Source organism: Saimiri boliviensis, chromosome 17 (assembly GCF_048565385.1).
Source record: "Saimiri boliviensis isolate mSaiBol1 chromosome 17, mSaiBol1.pri, whole genome shotgun sequence".
Classification (NCBI taxonomy): Eukaryota; Metazoa; Chordata; class Mammalia; order Primates; family Cebidae; genus Saimiri; species Saimiri boliviensis.
The window spans coordinates 48,501,720-48,523,950 of record NC_133465.1 but is presented as its reverse complement, the minus strand read 5'-3'; the positions used below and the strand labels follow the sequence as shown (position 1 = coordinate 48,523,950).

Below are 22,231 nucleotides of genomic sequence, written 5' to 3'. Positions count from 1 at the left end.
ACCCAGCCCTCTCTTTTTCTCTCTTCCTTTCTTCCTTTCTTTTCTTTCCCTCCTTTTTTTTTTTTTTTAAGCAGGGTCTCACTTTGTTACCCAGTCGGGAGTGAGGTGGTGTGATCATAATTCACTGCAGCCTCCAACTCTTGGGCTCGAGTGATCCTCCAGCCTCAGCTTCCCAAGAAATTGGGACTATAGGCACACACAACTTTGCCTAGTTAAAGTTTTATATATCTTTTGTAGAGAAGGGGTCTCACTGTGTTGCCCAGATGGGTCTCAAGCTATCCTCCTGCCTCAGCTTCCCAAGTAGATGGGATTATAGGCACATGCTACAATGCCCAGCTAATTTTTGCATTTTCAGTAGAGACAGGGTTTCACCATGTCGGCCAGACTGGTCTTGAACCCCTGACCTTGTGATCTGCCCACCTCACCCTCCCAAAGTGCCTTACCCGGCCTAATTTATTTATTTTTTTGAGACAGAGTCTCACTCTGTCACCCAGGCTGCAGTGCAGTGGAGAGATCTCGGCTCATTGCCACCTCCACCTCCCAGGTTCAAGCAATTCTCCTGCCTCAGCCTTCCGAGTAGCTGGGATTACAGACACCCACCACCACGCCCAGCTAATTTTTTGTATTTTAGTAGAGACAAGTTTCGCCATGTTGGCCAGGCTGGTCTTGAACTCCTGACCTCAAATGATCCACCTGCCTCAGCCTTCCAAAGTGCTAGGATTATAGGCTTGAGCCACCGTGCCCAGCCTTGGATTTTTTTTTAGTAGAGATGGGGTTTCACCATGTTGGCTAGGTTGGTCTCAAACACCTGACCTCGAGTGATCCACCCACCTTGGCTAGGTTGGTCTCAAACACCTGACCTCGAGTGATCCACCCACCTTGGCCTCACAAAGTGCTGGGATTACAGGTCGTGAGCCACCACACCAAGCTTGAATGCCTTGAATATGACGAGTCTGCTCCACTTCCATTGAGGAAGCTTCTCTTTCTCTGATCCTGATGGTTTGTGTTTGTTTTCTTTCAGCATGATTTTGAAGTCAGAGGAGATGTGGTCAATGGAAGAAACCACCAAGGTCCAAGGCGAGCAAGAGAATCCCAGGGCAAAAAGGTAAAGCTTCCTCCCTCAAGTTGACAAAAATCTTATCCTACCACTCTGTATTCCAATCCCCTTTCTTGAGATGGTTCAGTTCATCTTGTAAGGCTTGTTACATACATACACACTGCTAGGTACTTTCACACAGGTTATTTTTTCCACATAAATAAGTATTGTCTCTACTTTATGAATGATAGAACTAAGAGATTTAGAGAGGCTGTGTAATTTGGATTCCTATCTGGTGTTCCGATCTCAGCTGATAAGTAGAAGAGCTGGGACTTTAAGCCGATGGGAATCTAAAGCCTTTGCTCTTTTCACTTCATGAGGGTATCTTTCTCTCTCTCTCTCTTTTTTTTCCCCCGAGATGGGGTCTTGCTCTGTCACCCAGTCTGGAGTGCAGCAGCATGATCTCAGCTCACTGAAAACTCCACTTCCCAGGTTCAAGCAATTCTCCTGCCTCAACCTCTCGAGTAGCTGGGATTACAGGCATGTACCACCACACTGGGCTAATTTTTCATATTTTTAGTAGAGACAGGGTTTCACTGTGTTGGCCAGGCTGATCTTGAACTCCTGACCTCAGGTGATCCCCCCACCTCTGCCTCCCTAAGTGCTACGATTACAGGCATGAGCCACCATGCCCGGCCCGGGATGTCTTTCTCTAAAACAGTATGGTAAATGCTGTAAGCAGGGCATGCACAGTGCTGGGATGTTCTGAAATGTCTGGTAGTGCACACGTGAAAAAGGAAGAAAAGCAGACTGGGAACACAGCACCTAGTCAGTGAGCTGAGAAAGTAGCCAGCTCAGGCCTGATAGGTAGGTGAAAAATCTTGCACAGAGTTCTCCCTGAGAGGAAGTTATAGTTCTGCCTGCGTCATCTGCTACAATGTGATCTGGAGAAAGTCACTGAGTCTTCTTGGGTCTCATTTCCAAAGTTGTTAAAATGCTCTATTTTTTTTCTTCTGTGAAGTCCTTCAACAACTTTTCAAGAAACTATGGTATTATCATTAAGAGTTTAGACTTGGAGGCTGGGTGCAGTGGCTCATGCACTTTGGGAGCCCAAGGCAAGTGGATCACTTGAGACTAGGAGTTCAAGATCAGCCTGGCCGACAGGGCAAAACCTCCTCTCTAATAAAAATATAAAAAATAAGGCCAGGCGCGGTGGCTCGCCCCTGCTATTCTAGCACTTTGAGAGGCTGAGGCAGACAGATCAGCTGAGGTTAGGAATTCGAGACCAGCCTGGTCAACGTGGTGAAACCCTGTCTCTACTAAAATTACCAAAAAAGTAATCCCAGCTACTTAGGAGGCTGAGGCACTTTGGGAGGCCAAGCACTTTGGGAGGCCAAGACAGAAGGATCCGTTGAGCCCAGGAGTTCAAGACTAGCCTGGGTACCATAGTGAGACCTTGTCTCTACAAAAAAATTTAAAATTAATGTTGTGGCACATTCCTGTGTTCCCAGCTACTCAGGAGGCTAAGGTGAGAATGCTTGAGTCTGGGAGGTCGAGGCTGTAATGAGCCATGATCGTGCTACTGCACTCCAGCCTGGGCAGCATTGTGAGACCTTGTCTCAAAACAAAATGAAACATCTTTCTACCAAGTACTTTCCGTCCCTTCATAGCAACTTAAGAGGGAAGGAGTAGAGGTAATTTCCTAAGGAAAACTGCTTTGGGCATGATCACAAATCAAGCCTGGCGTTTTGAACCCTTGAGGTCAGCCTGTTCTTGTCTTCTGAGCCTATCAAGTAATTGTTCCAGATGCCAAGAAAAGCTGCTGGCCTTATTACTGCTTCTCGTTTACCACAGGGGAGTTCCATGTGAGCCGGTCCTCTGTTTTTACTCCGCTGTATGCTGTGCAGTATTAGCACCGGATTCTTCCCTTCTTTAAAAAGAAAATCTAGTGCTTTGGATTTTTTTTTTTTTTTTGAGACGGAGTTTCGCTCTTGTTACCCAGGCTGGAGTGCAATGGCACGATCTCGGCTCACCGCAACCTCCGCCTCCTGGGTTCAAGCAATTCTCCTGCCTCAGCCTCCTGAGTAGCTGGGATTACAGGCACACGCCACCATGCCCAGCTAATTTTTTGTATTTTTAGTAGAGGCGGGGTTTCACAATGTTGACCAGGATGGTCTCAATCTCTTGACCTCGTGATCCACCCGCCTCAGCCTCCCAAAGTGCTGGGATTACAGGCTTGAGCCACCGCGCCCGGCCGCTTTGGATTTTTTCCTCCATGCAGAATAGCAATAATGGAAAGTATGTGGTCAAAGTAATGACATTCTGAAGATACGAAATGTCACCATAGTATTTTCCTCTGGAAGAGAAACGTGTATGTAGAGGTGAAACTTCAAATTTCTTATCTCATAACTAGACATCCTCATCACTGAGTGTTAGCCTGGATACACTCCTAATTTTTTGAACCTTTTTTTTTTTTTTTTTTTTTTTTTTTGAGACAGTCTCACTTTGTCACCAGGCTGGAGTGCAGTGGTGTGATCTCGGCTTACTGCAACCTCAGCCTCCTGGGTTCAAGTGATTCTCCTGCCTCAGCCTCCTGAATTGCTGGGATTAAAGGCGTGTGCCCCCATGCCCAGCTAATTTTTGTATTTTTAGTAGAGACGGGGTTTCACCGTGTTGACCAGGATGGTCCCTATCTTTCGACTTCATGATTCGCCTGCTTCAGCCTACCAAAGTGCTTGAATTACAGGTGTGAGCCACTGCACCCAGACTCTTTTATACTTTTCATGTCACCATTTGGCTCCAGCTAGCTGCCAAGGGAGAACTTCTAGCATTAGGAGCATGCAGGTCCTGTCCACAGTTTGGGGGTACAGTTTATTCATACAGATAGTGAGAGTGGCACAGATGGATGCTGTCCTTTCATACAAACAGATTTGTCCTGCTCTCCTTTCTTTTCCCTCTGGCTGTAAAGTGTATGTGTGTCTATCAGTGGGGAAGGTGACCACTTTCTAAGAAGCCATCCGTGTATTTTTTTTACCTTCCTGATTTTTCTCTATCGCAGTCTCTTTGAGGCCAGCTGAATTTTAGGCCTTGGCAATTTTGTTTTTATTGAAATGGAAAGGTAGGAAGAGGGTCAAGAGACTGAGAGTTACCCAAAACATATCCATCCAAATGATACAAATATAGGGTTTATTGAGGTTTTTTGTTTTTTGTTTTTGTTTTGTTTTTGAGACGGAGTTTCATACTTGTTGCCCAGGCTAGAGGGCAATGGCGTGAAATCGTCTCACCCCAACCTCTGCCTCCTGGGTTCAAGCAATTCTTCTGCCTCAGCCTCCCCAGTAGCTGGGATTACAAGCATGTGCCACCACGCCTGACTAATTTTGTGTTTTTAGTAGAGACGGGGTTTCTCCATATTGGTCAGGCTGGTCTCGAACTTCTGACCTCAGGTCATCTGTCTGCCTTGGCCTCCCAACATGCTGGGATTACAGATGTGGGCTACCACAGCCAGCAGGGTTTATTTTTAAGTGATACCCAAGTTCTTTGCTAAGAACTTATCCCAATGTATGTATGAGAATTTGCACTGTCCCACACTGTTGCCACCAGCCACACGGGACTGTAAATTTAAATTTTTACAAATCAGCCAGTCGTGGTATGCACCTGTAGTCCCAGGTACTTAGAAGGCTGAGGTGGGAGGATTACTTGGGCCCAGGAGTTCAGTGCTGTAGCAATCTATAGTCATGCCGCTGTACTCCAGCCTGAGTGACAGAATGAGACCTCATCTTGTCAAAGAAAAGAAAATGTGAAGTTTAGTTCCTCGTTCACCCTGACCACATCTCCAGTGCTCAATAACTCTATGTGACTCATTGCTACCTTATTAGCACAGATACAGAACATTTTGACTATCACAGAAAGTTCTTTAGAACAGTGTTGCCAAGCCCTGCAAGTGGAAAAGGAGCTGTGATGTGATCTGTGTCTTCAGGAAACCAGGCAGTCAGACCAGTTCAATGAGGAGAGGCAGAACCTGGCTTCACTTCTAGTTTTAAAACTGCTTAGGTGGCCTAAAGATGCAATGGCCATTCTCAGAGTATTGTGAAGAACAGGTGTTTGAGGGGCTAGAAGAAAAGTCAGGAGACAAGGAGCATGTACATCTAAAATCAACATAGACTCCTCTGCTGATGGCATCATGGTGAGTATTGAGGTACTAAGTCTGGATGAACATCAAACTTCAGCCACTAGCTTTGAATTTCTAGCCATCCAAGCCTTTTATTAAACATACAGAAGGACCTTATTTTTCTTTTGCATCTAACAAGTAAAAGCACCTGCAGAGATCATTAGGGAGGAGCCTGGGCCTGACTGGTGACTACGTGAGATGCTCAGTCCTTGAATGACAAAGAATGCTGGTAGAGTGCAGGTCAACTACGTTGCACTTCAAAAAGGTCTTCTGAAATCCCTTAGTGTTCTGGACATTGGACTGCTTGTCCCTGGGAAGTAACAGCAGAAATCATCAGGTGGTGAACCAAAGAAAAAGAAAAGCTCTTCCTTTATGAAAGTCTGTTTTTTGAATAAAAGCCAATTCTTTTATAACTAAATTTTCTTTCCATTTCCCTGTCAATCTCTCTTCCTCTCTTTCAGATCTTCAGGGGCCTAGAAATCTGTTGTTATGGGCCCTTTACCAACATGCCCACAGGTAAGAGTCTGGGAGAACTGCAGAGTTCCAGCACTAGCCTTTGTCTTACATAGTGGAGTGTTAAAAGCAAGATTCCCCCAATGAGGGTTCCTCAGATTGGTGAAATCTACACAGTCTGTTCTGATTTCTGTTCTCCTGAGTATACGGATTCCAGCTCAGCATATAACCTTTCTCCGCTGAGTCTCTAACCAGGATGATGTGTATTTTTTTTTTGACTGGATGAATTATCTTCCCATCTCTTGACATTTACAGTAATTGTCACCAAGTATGATATTTTCAGTGGCCGTGATTATCAATTACCAACACAGAATTAGGAGGCAGGGAGGAAGGGAGGAAAAGAAGGTGAGTGTTTTTTCATAGTGTCTTAGCCAGCAACTTAGCAAATTAATGGAAATTAGATCTTCAATCTTTTTTTTTTCTTTCAAGTATTTTATTTGAGAGACTATCAGACCTTATCTACCAAGTGGCCTTATGGAGACTGATAACCAGAGTATGCAGCATATCAGTGGCAAATTGATTTAAAATCCATACCCCTACTATTTTTAAGACTGTAGTCCTTTGAAGCAGAGAGACAGACTCTCCCAGTGAGAGGTCTTGCTATAAGCCTTCACCCAGAGAGTGTAGGGCAGAGGGCCTGTGTTAAGTACACAGATTACTGTGGTGATTTTATATCTAAATGTCCTGTTCAGATCAACTGGAGTGGATGGTGCAGCTGTGTGGGGCTTCTGTGGTGAAGGAGCTTTCGTCATTCACCCTTGGCACAGTAAGTACTGGGGGTGCCCTGTCAGAGAGGAAGGACACAATGTTCTCTCCTGTGATTGAGCAAGACTGGCACCTATCAGTCCCTATGGATGCCCCTACTGTAGCCTCAGAAGCCTTCTCTCCCCACATAACCTGTGCCAGAAGTATATTTAATATGTGCAGTTCTCAAGTCTGTAAGGGATGCGTACAGACTTGAGAGCTGCACATACTAAATATAGTGAGGGAAGGCCCTTTCCCTCTAACTCTTTTTGCCATATCCCCCTCCTACTCTTCTCTCTACTCCCCCAGCATACCATGTTTCAACAAATAATCAAGAAATGATGGGCTGGATGCCGGGCATGGTGGCTCATGCCTGTAATCCCAGCACTTTGGGAGGCCAAGGCAGGTGGATCACTTGAGGTCAGGAGTTTTAGACCAGCCTTGCCAACATGGTGAAACCCCGTCTCTACTAAAAAAATACAAAAATTAGCTGGGTCTGGTGGAGCATGCCTGTAATCCCAGCTACTTGGGAGGCAGAGGCATGAGAATTGCTTGAACCTGGAAGACAGAGGTTGCAGTAAGCCAAGATTGCACCACTGCACTCCAGCCTGGGTGATAGAGTGAGACTTCATCTAAAAAAAAGAGAGAGAAAAAAAATGATGGGCTGGGCTCAGTGCCTCACACCTATAATCCCAACACTTTGGGAGGCCAAGGTAGGAGAATCACTTAAGCCTAGGAGCTCAAGACCAGCTTGGGCAACATGGCAAAACCCCATCTCTATCAAAAATACAAAAAAATTGCTGAGCGCTGTGGCTCACGCCTGTAATCCCAGCACTTTGGGAGGCTGAGGCAGGTGGATCACAAGGTCAGGAGATCAAGACCATCCTGGCCAACATGGTGAAACCCCATCTCTAAAAAAATAAAATAAAATAAAATAATCCAGGGGTAGTGGCACGCACCTGTAGTCCCAGCTACTTGGGAGGCTGAGGTAGAAGGATTGCTTAAGCCTAGGAGGCAGAGGTTGCAGTGAGCTGACGATCATACCACTGCACTCCAGCCTGGACAACAGAGCAAGACCCTGTCTCAAAAAAAATGATGAAGTGACAGTTCCAGTAGTCCTGCTCTGACACTTCAATGCCGTTTCCTTCCTGGGGATGCAGGGTATCCGTGCAGTTGTGGTTGTGCAGCCAGATGCCTGGACAGAGGACAGTGGCTTCCATGGTAAGGTGGTTGCATGTACCTGTGTTACAGGGGGTCCTTTTGCATGGGTTTGGTTTGCCACTCATTACCTGGTGCTTGAATAGCACAGTTCTTGGCACATTTTAAATATTTGCCTAATGAACGGCTAAAATGTCTTGTTGGCATTTTAATTGTTTTACATTGTAAAAGTAATACATTAACTGTTTCTATGGGGTGGGGGTTCGATATGAATGTTCATCACAGAAAATATAAATCAAGGCCAGGCATGGTGGATCACGCCTATAATCCCAGCACTTTGGGAGGCCAATGTGGAGGCCAAGAAGCCTAGGAGTTCAGGACCAGCCTGGGCAACATAGGGAGACTTCATCTCTACAAAAAATTTAAAAACTAGCTGGGTGTGATGGTACATGCCTGTAGTTTCAGCTACTTGGGAAGCTGAGGTGGGAGGATCCCTTGAGCCCAAAAGGTCAGTGCTGCAGTGAGCCATGATCACACCACTACACTCCAGCCTGGGTGACAGAGTGGGACCGTGTCTCAGAAAGAAAAAAGAAAGCCGGGCGCGGTGGCTCAAGCCTGTAATCCCAGCACTTTGGGAGGTCGAGGCGGGTGGATCACGAGGTCAAGAGATCGAGACCATCCTGGTCAACATGGTGAAACCCCGTCTCTACTAAAAATACAAAAAAATTAGCTGGGCATGGTGGCACGTGCCTGTAATCCCAGCTACTCAGGAAGCTGAGGCAGCAGAATTGCTTGAACCCAGGAGGTGGAGGTTGCAGTGAGCCGAGACCGCGCCATTGCACTCCAGCCTGGGTAACAAGAGTGAAACTCCGTCTCAAAAAAAAAAAACAAAAAAGTTAAAAAGAGATCGAGACCATCCTAGTCAACATGGTGAAACTCTGTCTCTACTAAAAATACAAAAATTAGCTGGGCATGGTGGCGCGTGCCTGTAATCGCAGCTACTCAGGAGGCTGAGGCAGGAGAATTGCCTGAACCCAGGAGGCAGAGGTTGCAGTGAGCCAAGATCGCGCCATTGCACTCCAGCCTGGGTAACGAGTGAAACTCCGTCTCAAAAAAAAAAAAAAAAAAAAAACAAGGAAGTATAAATGTTACAGCTCTTTTAGAATTTGTCTAGCAGGCTTTCCGGTTTTTGCCGGAAAGCCCCTTTCACTAAAAAAAAAAAAAAAGAATAAATTTGCACAAAAACGATAAAATAATCCCAGTAATTCCACCACTTAGAGATGATCACCATAAAATTCTACCAGGTAAGCCGGGTGCGGTGGCTCAAGCCTGTAATCCCAGCACTTTGGGAGGCCGAGGCGGGTGGATCACGAGGTCGAGAGATCGAGACCATCCTGGTCAACATGGTGAAACCCCGTCTCTACTAAAAATACAAAAAATTAGCTGGGCATGGTGGCTCATGCCTGTAATCCCAGCTACTCAGGAGGCTGAGGCAGGAGAATTGCCTGAACCCAGGAGGCGGAGGTTGCGGTGAGCCGAGATCGCGCCATTGCACTTCAGCCTGGGTAACAAGAGCGAAACTCCGTCTCAAAAAAAAAAAAAAAAAATTCTACCAGGTATATGTGCCTATATATATATATACATGTGTATTTTATAAAATGTGATAATTACACTGTTTTGCTTTTTGCCTTAAGATATTACATATATTTTTCCACATCATTAAATTACATTGCTGTTTTCCTGGTGGCTTTCCTTTAACAGATTGAAGTTCATGTTAATACAGTTGTCAGAGGTTGTGGGCCTTCACCAGTGTCATTCCTTGGGCTTCAGAGTCTCACTCTGTTACCCAGGCTGGAGTAATCTGGCTCACTGTAACCTCTGCCTTCTGGGTTCAGTGGATTCTCCTGCCTCAGCTTCAGGGTGGATCCCCTGAGGTCAGGAGTTTGAGATCAGCCTGGCTAACATGGCAAAACCCCATCTCTACTAAAAAATACCAAAAAAAAAAAAAAAAAAAGTGAGCCGAGCATGGTGGCTGGTGCCTGTAATCCCCACTACTTGGGAAGCTGAGGCAGGGGAATCGCTTGAACCCAGGAGGTGGAGGTTGCAGTGAGCCAAAATTGCACCATTGCACTCCAGACTGAGTGACAAGAGTGAGACTCCATCTAAAAAAAAAAAAAAAAAAAAAAAATTTGGCTTCTACCTCATGAATCCTAAGAACTCATACAACCAGGACCCTAGAGTAGATTGATTAGAGCCTGGTCCAGGAGAATGTGAATTGACACTAATCTTTGCTTGTGTTCTCTGTCCCCAGCAATTGGGCAGATGTGTGAAGCACCTGTGGTAACTCGAGAGTGGGTGTTGGACAGTGTAGCACTCTACCAGTGCCAGGAGCTGGACACCTACCTGATACCCCAGATCCCTCACAGCCACTACTGATTGCAGCCAGCCACAGGTACAGAGCCACAGGGCCCCAAGAATGAGCTTACAAAGTGGCCTTTCCAGGCCCTGGGAGCGCTTCTCACTCTTCAGTCCTTCCACTGTCCTGGCTACTAAATATTTTATGTACATCAGCCTGAAAAGGGCTTCTGGCTGTGCAATGTTCCCTTAAAGATTTTCTGCCTCAAGTCTCCCTTTGAAATCTGCCATGAGCACAAAATTATGGTAATTTTTTACCTGAGAAAATTTTAAAACCATTTAACCACCACCAATTGAGCAAGATGCTGATTCATTATTTATCAACCGTATTATTTCTATTAGGGCTGTTGGCTTAGGGCTGGAGGCACAGAGTGGCTTGAGAGAATAGCTGGTTTCCCTAAGTTTGCTTCTCTTTAAAAAACCCTGTGTTCACAAAGGCAGGGAGTCAGACCCTTCAGTGGAAGGAGAGTACTTGGGATCAAATATGTGACTTAAAATCAGAATTGTCCTTGGGCAGTTCTCAAATGTTGGAGTGGAGCACTGGGGAGAAAATTCTGAGGCAGGTATTAGATATGAAAATGAAACTTGAGGGCCAGGCATGGTGGCTCACGCCTGTAATCCCAGCATTTTGGGAGGCCGAGGCAGGCAGATCACTGGAGGTCAGGAGTTTGAAACCAGCCTGGGCAACAGAGATGGTGAAACCCCATCTCTATTAAAAATACAAAAATTAGCGCCGGGCGCGGTGGCTCAAGCCTGTAATCCCAGCACTTTGGGAGGCCGAGGCGGGTGGATCACAAGGTCGAGAGATCGAGACCATCCTGGTCAACATGGTGAAACCCCGTCTCTACTAAAAGTGCAAAAAATTAGCTGGGCATGGTGGCACGTGCCTGTAATCCCAGCTACTCAGGAGGCTGAGGCAGGAGAATTGCCTGAGCCCAGGAGGCGGAGGTTGCGGTGAGCCGAGATCGCGCCATTGCACTCCAGCCTGGGTAACAAGGGCGAAACTCCGTCTCAAAAAAAAAAAAAAAAATACAAAAATTAGCCAGGTGTGGTTGTGGACGCCTGTAATCCCAGCTACTTGAGAGGCTGAGGCAGGAGAATCAATTGAGCCTGGGAGGCAGGGGTTGCAGTGAGCCAAGATGATGCCACTGCACTCCAGCCTTGGCAACAGAGTAAGACTGTGACTCCAAAAAAAAAAAAAAAGAAAAGTAAATGAAACTTGAGGGTTAAATAGAAGAGATTTCTAAAAGTCTGAGTTACATTTGCTAGATTTCTAAAGAATGTGTTCTAAAACAGCCGAAGATTTTCAAGAACCAGTTTCCAAAGACAGTCTTCTAATTCCTCATTAGTAATAAATAAAATGTTTATTGTTGTAGCTCTGGTATGTAACCCATTCCTCTTAAAATATAAGATCTCTTAGCGTGTACCTCATACAGGAAAAAGAAAATATATATATAAGATCTCTGGCATGAATATTTCATGTCTGTAAAATGACAGATCCCACCAGGAAAAGAGCTGTTGCTTTCTTTGAGGCATTTTTTTTCCCTTTGCTCTCTATTGCTGAACCATACAGCTTCATAAATAATTTTGCTTGCTGAAGGAAGAAAAGATGTTTTTCAGAAACTCATTATCCAGTACTGCTTATAGCTGTTGGAAGGACTGTGTCTTCCCTAGCCCCCCAGTGTGCAAGGGCAGTGATGACTTGATTGTACAAAATGCGTTTTGTAAATGTTGTGCTGTTAACACTGCAAATAAACTTGGTAGCAAACACTTCCGCCATGAATGACTGTTCCTGAGACAGGCCAGCAGACCTTCTCAGAGCCTGTTCACTGTGCTTCAGTCTCTTCCTCTGTAAAATGGGGGTAATCATAGTATCTACCTCCTAGGGTTTATTGAGGCAGCTTAAATACCTTTTGTATTTCCTACTGCTGCCAAAACAAATTGTCACAAGGTCAGAAGTCTGAGGTGGCTCACCTGTTTCTTTGTTTCAGGTTTCATAAGGCTAAAATAAATGTGTTGGCAGGGTGGTGCTTCTTTCTAGAGGCTCTAGGGATAAACATTCATGTTGTTGGCTGAATTGTTCCTTGCAATTTTAGGACTAAGATTGCTGTTTCCCACCGCTGTTGGCCAAGCATCATTCTCAGCTTCTTGAGGCTCCTAACGTTCCTAGGTTTCTGGCCCTTCTGCCTCCATCTTCAAAACCAGCAGCAGGGGGTCAAGTTTTTCCTCACATTGAATCTTTCTGACTATTACATCTTTCTAACTCCTGCAGAGACATTTCAGTTTCTAAGGGCTCAAGTGATTAGATTGCACCCACCAGATTATCCAAAGTGATCTCCGTATCTTAAGGTCCATAGCCTTAATTATAGCTGCAAAGTCCCTTCAGAGCAGTACCTAGATTAGTGTTGGATTGAATAACCAGAAGATAGCAATCAAGGGAGGATGTCATTAGAAATCTGCCTACCAAAAAAAAAAAAAAAAAAGAAAGAAATCTGCCTACCACTTCTATTTAACATACTTTTTTTTTTTCTTTTTTCTCAAGATGGAGTCTCACTCTGTCGCCCAGGCTGGAGTGCAGTGGTGCAATCTCGGCTCACTGCAACCTCCACCTCCCGGGTTCAAGCAATTCTCTGCCTCAGCCTCCCAAGTAGCTGGGATTATAGGTGGCCGCCACCACACCCAGCTAATTTTTGGATTTTTAGTAGAGATGGGGTTTCACCATCTTGGCCAGGCTGGTCTTGAACTCCTGACCTTATGATCCACCTGCCTTGGCCTCCCAAAGTGCTGGGATTACAGGTGTGAGTCACTGCACAAGGCTATTTAGCATACTTAATCTACAGATGACATTGTGTACCATTATTTCCTAGTCCTCACACTGCTCAGGGATTGGAATCTTTTTTTTTTTTTTTTTCTTTTTTTTTTTTTTTTGTATTTTTAGTAGAGACAGGGTTTCACCATGTTGACCAGGACGGTCTCGATCTGTTGACCTCGTGATCCACCCGCTTCGGCCTCCCAAAGTGCTGGGATTACAGGCTTGAGCCACTGCGCCCGGCCTGGAATCTTTTTTGAGCAGAGAATGATGTCATCACACAATTCAGTACTGCTGTATTTGGTGGGGACAGTGAAGGAAGATAGAGAAAATGGAGCTAACCGCCATTATTACATTTTATTACAGTTAGTCTTCATCACAGCTCTACGAAGTGGGTATTTGTTACCTCATTTGAAGAACTGGAGTTGAATCTCAAGTTCCTTATAAGATTTTACTCAGAATTGTCAGCTAATAAATGACTACATGGAGATCCAAAGCCATCTTTCTATTCCCATCATCAGTTTTCCATCTGCTTCTGTCACTGACCTCAGGATGGAAGGTTCAAGCCTTAAGGGAATTTTGGGAGAGAAGTAGATTGTGAGGGGAACTAGCACTCATTTCCTTTTTGGGGCCATGGTAGGAGACAGTAAAAGCAGCCCCATGTCAGACAAAGGGTCTTGCAGGAGTGGATCATGGCTACTATTTCCACTCCTCTCTGGCCTCCCAGCTTATGACTGTGTATCTTAGTTGTCAAAGCCTTCCAGTTCATCCTCACCTACAGCTTGACTTCCCTAGGGCCCATGCCAGCTCTCTGTCTACCTGCCAGTAAGTTGATGGGTCTCAGTGTTAGCAGTAAAGGCAGGCAGGAAGCAAGCAGAAGTGCTACTGGGCCTTGCGGGTGAGCCAGGCCTCAGGCCCCCATCACTGACGGGTTAATAGCAAAAGCAATATCTATCTAGTACAGCCTGCCTTTTCAAGAATAGTGAGTGAAGGCAAAGATGACTAAAACACATTAAATTTTCTATAATTGTCTCTAAGGTCTTCCAACAAGTACACACAACATCTGTTTTAAGCTCTACATAACCTTTCCCAGAAGTCAAGTTCAGTCCCTGGCCTCATGATACCTGACCCAGGTTAAGAGTCCTGTCTGACGATGGAGTTAATCCGCGTTCCTTTGACCTCTGACTGTAGGATGTCCTCCCACTTTTCCACCCCACAATCTCTAGCCCTCTCTGGGCACAGCGGCACTTGGGAACTAGTTCCTATACTGCCTTTATCTCATTTTACAAAACAAACTTCTACAAAGAAGCTGGAAAGGAAGGAGGAGAAAGGATTATCAGGCAGGCACAGGGAGGGGGCCTAGAGAAGAACTCTGGCAGATTATCTCCCTCCTAAAATATCCAACCAGAATCGTCAACAAAGTATCGCCTCAAAAACACGCAGGAGAAAAGAAAGGAATCCGTGTTGGGGTGGTCAGAGTGGAAGGAGCCAAGCTGCCCGGAATGTGTCCTCTGAAGGCTGTGAGGAGCAGATAAGGTCAACCCCAGAGGCAGATGGCACACAGAGAATGGCAGGATGAGGGGGAGCTACAGTCTACCCAAAGAAGCCCTAGAGAATGGGGCCTGCTGCCCAGGGAATGTGGGGGCTCACTTATCAAAGACTACTGGAAAATGGCTGAGCCAGCAGCCCCCTCCACCATACTTCAGTGAGGCCTAGTTCCTTTGAACAGCCTGTAACTCTGCCTGTAACAGGGAGAAAATTAAACAAATCTGGCCAAATAGAAAGTGAAGGAAAGCTAGAAACAGCTCCTCTGTGGAGCAGGGATTGGGGAGGTGTAGCAGCAGCTGATCCTGAATGTCTGGAGGATCAGGAAAATGTAAGTTATTTAGGGACTAGAAGAGATCAAGATCTGGAGCGACTTCCCCCCTCAACTCTGGTGGCTGGGGAATATGAACTCTGGAGAGCTGGTTTCAAGGACTCAGACTGATATGACAGCTTAACATTACAGTTCAGTGCCGAGGTTCCCAAAGCATGATCCCCTGGTGGGAGTGTGAGAGGGCAACAGCATCACCTAGGAATTTGTTATTTATGCAAATTCCCAGACCCACTGAATCCCAAACTTAGGTGGGACCAGCAACCTGTGATTCTGTAACAGGCTCAAGTTTGAGAACCAATGGCTTCGTGTAAGCGCTGCTAATTGGTAGAAAATGTTACCTGTGGTCTATTTTGTAAGGGCTTGTTCAGGATAAATAAGGATTGCAGGCTGGTAAGTGGTTCTTATCTACAAGGTTGCAACAGCTGGCTTCAGTTAACTTCAAAAAGGCCCTTTAGGCCGGGCGCGGTGGCTCATGCCTGTAATCCCAGCACTTTGGGAGGCCGAGGCGGGTGGATCACGAGGTCGAGAGATCGAGACCATCCTGGTCAACATGGTGAAACCCCGTCTCTACTAAACATACAAAAAATTAGCTGGGCATGGTTGCGCGTGCCTATAATCCCAGCTACTCAGGAGGCTGAGGCAGGAGAATTGCCTGAACCCAGGAGGCGGAGGTTGCGGTGAGCCGAGATCGCGCCATTGCACTCCAGCCTGGGTAACAAGAGCGAAACTCCGTCTCAAAAAAAAAAAAAAAAAGGCCCTTTAAGCAAAGGCTGTAGTCCCCCCACTTATCCATGGTTTGGATTTCAGTTGCCTGTGGTCACCATGGTCCAAATATATTAAAAGGAAAATTCCAGAAACAAACCAGTCATACATTTTAAATTGTACACCATTTTGAGTATTGTTCGACTTGTTCTATTTTACTATTATTGTTAATCTCTTACCGTGCCTAATTTATGAATTAAATTTGATCATGGGTATGTATGTATGGGGTGAAACATAGTTATATATAGGGTCTGGTACTATCCGAGGTTTCAGGCATCCATTTGTGGTCTTGGAACATGTCCCCCACAGATAAGGGGGGACTGCTGAACAATCCAAAGGACAAAGATTATATTAGCAATCTAGGAGCAGAGGGCCAGGTTGCTTTTTTAAAAAACAGCTAAAGATTTAGGAGGTTTTATTAATATTTAAATTGTATTGAAACCACAGCTGCAGCCTTTGACTCCAGCATAGAGATAAGAAAATGTGGCTTTCAAGAGAAAGGCAATTTCAGACAGCCCTCAAGGTAACAAGAACAAATAAAACAAATGATTTTGTAATTTATCTTTATTGACTGATGGTGCGCAAGGCACAGACAGCCCATACCCTGTGAGAGTCAGCAACAGCCGAGCTCTGAGAGAAGAGAAAGCCAGCCTGGAGGGAGAGAAGCAGGCAGACCAGAGACTGGTGACAGGAAAGACACAGAGAAAACAAAACAGAGCAGGCAGGTGGGAAGAGAAGAAAATTAAATTAAAAGAGAAGGAAAATGAAAACCCAGCCCTGGGTCCTGTCGACCATCTGATCTTGCCGGCTCTCAGCAGCAACAACAATCACCGTTAATGACTATCATTTGCCACACTCCTACTAAGTGCCAGGCACTATTCACCACATACAAATGAGGAAAATGAAGTTTTGAGAGGTCAAGCCACTTATGCAAGGTCATACAACAAAAGGAAGGGGCAGAGCCCAGATTCAAACAAAGATTTGTGTGAGACTAAAGCCCTGTGCTCTTTCCAGTGCATTATGCTGAGAACCACTCCTGGGAGGTGGTGAGTAACAAGGTTAATGATTGAGGGGACACTTTGTGCCCAGTTCTGTTGTGTTGTGTATGGCATGCATGTGTCTATGTGTGCGTGTATGTGTGCAGCTGTGCGAAAGAGGGTGAAAAACTCAATTTCTGGCCTTCAGATTGGTTACTATTCAATGGTCAAGGCAAGAAAAGAAAGCCAGAGAAGGCCGGGCAGTGGCTCACGCCCATAATTCCACCACTTTGGGAAGCCAAGGTGGGCGGATCACCTGAGGTGAGGAGTTCAAGACCAGCCTGGCCAGCTGGTGAAACCCCATCTCTACTAAAAATACAAAAATTAGCTGGGCATGGTGGCACATGCCTGTAGTCCCAGCTACTCGGGAGGCTGAGGCAGGAGAATAGCTTAAACCCAGGAGGCGGAGGTTGCAGTGAGCCGAGACTGTGCCACTGCACTCCAGTTTGGGTGACAGAGTGGGACTCCATCTCAAAAAACAAAAAGCTAAAGAACATTTGCAGAATTCTGGTACAAAAGTTTTTTGGGGGCCTGTGTGGTAGGGTCAGGCCCTGCGTGTTGCAGGAGACTTCTGGCAGAGGCATCTCAACTGGGCCTTGGGTCTTAGGTAAGATTTAGCCAGATGAAAAGGAAAACGGAAGATTCCACAGGCCCAGGTGAGAGCCTCCAGCTAGAATTGGAGGAAGGAGCACTGATCGAAAGAGATAAGACGAGAGTCCTGAAAGGGTAAATATTTCTGACCCTTAATACCCACCCAGTCTCCCCAGACCTTTCATCCCAAACCCAAACCCAACCTCTCCAATTCTTTATCCACTATTCTTTTCAGGCACCCTGGCCATCAAATATGGGAACCCATAAATTTTGCTCATACTCTCATGTTCTTCTAGTCAAGTCCTGATCTGTCCTGATTAAGGCCTGTAGAGACAGGCCTTAATCCTGCCCCTCACTCCTACAGAACCTTCCCCAGGTTTTCTAGGCCAGAATCTCTCCCCATGTAGAATACTCCAGAAGTTTTGCTTTATTTGTGACACTTTATTCAGTTGAAGTTATTTGTGTGCGTATTTTATCCTCTTTATTTGACTAGAAGGCCCTTATAATCCCTTACGACCGTAATTATTTTATCTTTGGTATAACCCAGCTCTATAACTAGCAGATACTTTGTTAGGCACCCAATGAGTTTTTCCTAAATGAATGGATGGACTCAGTGCATTGAAGGGCTTATCCAACTACTGGTTCCACTCTTAAGAACTTTGGAAGGCCAGGCGTGGTGGCTTACGCCTGTAATCCCAGCACTTTGGGAGGCCGAGGTGGGTGGATCACGAGGTCAAGAGATCGAGACCATCCTGGTCAACATGGTGAAACCCCGTCTCTACTAAAAATATAAAAATTAGCTGGGCATGGTGGCACATGCCTGTAATCCCAGCTACCGGGAGGCTGAGGCAGGAGAATTGCTTGAACCCAGGAGGCGGAGGTTGCGGTGAGCCGAGATCGCGCCATTGCACTTCAGCCTGGGTAACGAGCAAAACTCCGTCTCAAAAAAAAAGGTGGGGGGGAACTTTGGAAAACTAGCCATGTTCTGGAATGCTAATTCTCTTCAATGCCTTTCATCCGTTTTTCTATGATCCAGATTTATTCCAAAAACAATATAAGGGATCTAAGTGTCCAAGAATGACTCCTAAACCCACGCCTAAGGATTGTCTCTTTGGTTCTCTTTTTTTTTTTTTTTTTTTTTGAGACGGGGCTTTGCTCTTGTTGCCCAGGCTGTAGTGCAATGGCGCAGTCTTGGCTCACTGCAATCTCCACCTCCTGGGTTCAAGCGATTTTCCTGCCTCAGCCTCCCAAGTAGCTGAGACTACAGGCGCCTGCTACCATGCCTGGCTAATTGTTGTATTTTTAGTAGAGACAGGGTTTCACCATGTTGGCAGGCTGTTCTCGAACTCCTGACCTCAGGTGATTCACCCACATCAGCCTCCCAAAGTGCTAGGATTACAGGAATAAGCCACCACACCCGGCCTCTTTGATTCTCTTTTGCGTATCATGAAGACTACTGCTTTGTAATTAATCAGACCAACATCCACCCACACAGAATAACATTTTCCCCTATCCATCTGAGCTTTTCTCCACGCTGGCCATTCAAGGCAGACAGAGAGACTGCTGCTGCCGTCACTAGGGAAATAATTATGGTGTTCATGATGATTTCTTTGCAAGTACAAAGCACTAGCCCAGCCATTATCTCTCCCACTTCACTAGGATAAAGATTGCTAACCCCACTTTATAGGTGCCAAAACAGGTCCAGGGCCTTGTCAAAGGTCACTCAGTGAGCTGGTGGCAGACCTGGAAATAAGTAGCCCAGGAGCCCCTATTCATTAGGCCACAGATGGAAATGCCTTCATTATGTTTTCTGGGATGTGTCTAGGAAAGAGTCAACTACCTGCACTCCAGCTGAATGGAGATAAGCACTGGGGAAGATAAGAGAAAGTGTGTGACTATGGAATTTTTTTTTCTCTGCAGTGCTGCAGCAGTTGGCACTGGTTAATTCCAGAGGGGGTGCGTGTGTATGTGTGTGTGTGCAAAATCGCATGTCCTAGATGAGGGAAGAGAGGGTGAATCCAAGGTAACACAGACACAGGTAAGCAGATGTTGCCATCTTCTCTTGAAAGTCATCTCAAACCAAATGGTAGCGTATATTAGCAGGAGAAACTCAACTTAGGAGGTTCTCCCCAGCTGTTACGCTATACGACTCTGGAATAAGCTAGTACAAATTAGGTAGAAAGTCTTCCCTTGGTAAACCCTGTTCCTGGAGCTTGGCGGAGGGAGGTCTTTCCTGGAGGTAAAGGACTGTAGAGCTGTCTCAGGGCCTTCTGCAGCTGTTAAAGTGAGAAAGCTGCTAATAGGATCATCTCCAAGCCCACAGAAGCTCTGAAAGCTATGGAAACCAAGATCTGTACAGAAGCCACTTCTGGTTTCTAATGCCTGAGAAATTAAGATGAAAAAGAAAATCCCCATGGAAATTCAAGACTGTTCTGAGGCGGGGCATGGTGGCTTATGCCTGTAATCCCAGCACTTTGGGAGGCCGAGGTGGGCAGATCATGTAAGGTCAGGAGTTCAAGACCAGCCTGGTCAAAATGGTGAAACTCTGTCTCTACTAAAAATACAAAATTAGCTGGACATGGTGGTGTACACCTGTAACCCCAGCTACTCAGGAGGCTGAGACGGGAGAATCACTTGAATCTGTGAGGCAAAGGTTGCAGTGAGCTGAGATCGCACCACTGCACTCCAGCCCTGGCAACAAGAGCAAAACTCTGTCTCCAAAAAAAATAATAATAAGGCCGGGCACAGTGGCTCACGCCTGTAATCCCAACACTGGAAGGCCAAGACAGGTGGATCATGAGGTCAAGAGATCGAGACCATCCTGGTCAACATAGTGAAACCCCGTCTCTACTAAAAATACAAAAATTAGGTGAGCATGGTGGCGCATGCCTGTAGTCCCAGCTACTTGGGAGACTGAGGCAGGAGAATTGCTTGAACCCAGAAGACGGAGGTTGCAGTGAGCCGGGATTGCGCCATTGCATTCCAGCCTGGGTAACAAGCGAAACTCCGTCTCAAAAAAAACTGTTCTATGACATGGCCATAGGACTGCTGGCTAGGGCAGTGATGTCCCCTTCCCACCAAAGCCCAAGCCTCTAGCACCATCCTAAAGCGTGGGGATAACCTCTTCACCTCAGGCCAGCTCTGGGCTGTTCTCAGCCTATACACCAGCCTCCATTAGTCTTCAACTCTGCTGAGGCCTCAGCAGCTTCCCAGTCCCACTGATGGCTGTGGGGCATAGAATGAGCAGGGGGCATAAAACCTGAGTCCAGAGAAGTGGTGGTTGCACAACATTGTGAATGCACTAAATGCCCCTGAGTTGTACACTTAAAATGGCTAATTGTGTGTTAAGTGAATTTCAATCCATTTAAAAAAAAAAAAAAAAAAGAGCCACCTTTGAGGGTAGGGAGAGGAGCTAGGCCATGAGGATTGGAACTCCTTACAGGGAGTGGCAGTGAACAATGGGGAGGCAAGTCTGGCAGTCTGGGCCTCCCCATTCCTCCTCTAGGACCAGATGGGAACTGGGGCTAGGAAGAAAGGCCCAACTGGGGCGGCGCCACGCCGGGCTCTGGGCAGAAGAGAAGCACTCAGTGAATGTGAGGAGGCTGCAGCCGTCGGCTCATTTGCATCATAAGTGATTGGTTTTCCCTGCTCGTCCCTCATTAGGACACAATGGACAGTTGTTTGCTGGCGCAGCAGATCCATTTACCAAGGCGGAGAGAAGACAGCACAAGTGACCGATGGGTAATGGTGTCGAAGGGTGGACAGCCGCCTCCCCTCCCCTGTGCTCCCAGGCCACTGGGACTCTTGTTCTCACACAATGAGAAGGGACCTTAGAGAGAAAATCACCCCTTCACTTCACAGAAGAAGAGACTGAGGTGCTGAGAGAGGGTGAGACTTGCTGTGGGCAACAGGGAGAACATGGTAAAACTAAGCGTTTCAGACTAACCTCTGGATCCTTTTTCTTTGAGACAAGGACTGGCTCTGTCACCCAGGTTGGAGTAGTACAGTGGCACAATCTCAGCTCACTTCAACCTCTCCTTCCCAGGCTCAAGTGATCCTCCCACCTCAGCCTTTTGTGGGCCACCATACCCAGTTAATTTTTTGTAGAGACAAGGTCTCACTGTGTTGCCTGTGCTGGTCTCAAACTTGTGGGCTCAAGTGATCTTCCAGCCTTGGTCTCCCAAAGTGCTAGTATTGCAGGTGTGAGCCACAGCACTGGGCCTTTTTTTTTTTTTTTTTTTTTTTTTTTTTTTTTTTTTTTGAGATAGGGTTCTACTCTGTCACCTAGGCTGGAAGGCAGTGGTGTGATCGCTGCTCACTACAGCCTGGAACTCCTGGTTCAAGTGATCCTCCCACCTCAGCCTCCTGAGTAACTAGGACTGTAAGCACATGCCACTATACTTAGCTAATTTTTTTCTTTTCTTTTCTTTTCTTTTTTTTTAATTATTTTGTAGAGACAGGGTTTTACCATGTTGGTCAGGTTGGTCTTGAACTCCTGACCTTGTGGTCCACCTGCCTTGGCCTCTCAAAGTGCTGAGATTACAGGCACCCAGCCTCCTTTTGGTTTGAGATGGAGTTTCACTCTTGTTGCACAGGGTAGAGCACAATTGCGAGATCTCAGGTCACACGGCAACCTCCACCTAACTCCACCTCCCAGGTTCAAGCTATTCTCTTGCCTCAGCCTCCCTAGTAGCTGGAATTACAGGCATGTGCACCACCACATCAGCTAATTTTGTATTTTTAGTAGAGACGGGGTTTGTCTACGTTGGTCAGGCTGGTCTAAAACTCCCGACCTGAGGTGATCTGCCTGTCTCAGCCTCCCAAAGTGCTGGGATTACAGGCTTGAGCCACCGCACCAGCCTCTCTTTTATTTTTGTCTATAAATAGTGTCTCCCTGTGTTGCCCAGGCTGGTCTCAAACTCCTGAGTTCAAGTGATTCTCCCACCTCAGCCTCCAGAGTAGCTGAGATTACAGGTATGAGCCTGCACCGGGCCTGGATTCTAAACTGTCTTCGGAAGGCTCACTTTGTTCCCCACAATATCTTCTCCATGCCCCGATTTATGTGTGTGGTCTCTCTCCTGTCCCAGGGCCTTCGTTTCCATCATTCTGTCCCTGTGTCTCC

The 22,231-nt window shown here is 46.2% G+C and overlaps 1 protein-coding gene and 1 non-coding gene across 7 annotated transcripts in view; both read left to right on the top strand.

Annotated features, from left to right (window-relative positions):
* The window catches only part of BRCA1 (BRCA1 DNA repair associated), an 89,163-nt gene extending 67,841 nt beyond the window's left edge, over positions 1 to 21,322 (top strand). For 5 of the 6 annotated variants that reach the window (XM_074389105.1, XM_074389108.1, XM_074389107.1 and 2 more), the window contains exons 19-23: positions 1,022 to 1,105; positions 5,666 to 5,720; positions 6,410 to 6,483; positions 7,622 to 7,682; positions 9,931 to 11,804. In XM_074389105.1, the coding sequence (XP_074245206.1) occupies positions 1,022 to 1,105; positions 5,666 to 5,720; positions 6,410 to 6,483; positions 7,622 to 7,682; positions 9,931 to 10,055 (399 nt within the window). In that variant the 3' untranslated portion in view covers positions 10,056 to 11,804. Of the gene's footprint in view, positions 1 to 1,021; positions 1,106 to 5,665; positions 5,721 to 6,409; positions 6,484 to 7,621; positions 7,683 to 9,930; positions 11,805 to 20,772 lie in introns of those variants that run through there. The other variant, XM_074389104.1, reaches the window with a different exon arrangement.
* On the top strand, positions 8,763 to 8,824 carry LOC120367007 (U7 small nuclear RNA). Its single transcript, XR_005581510.1, has one exon. It is a non-coding gene; the product is annotated as a U7 small nuclear RNA (small nuclear RNA).
* Positions 21,323 to 22,231: the final 909 nt, after the last annotated feature.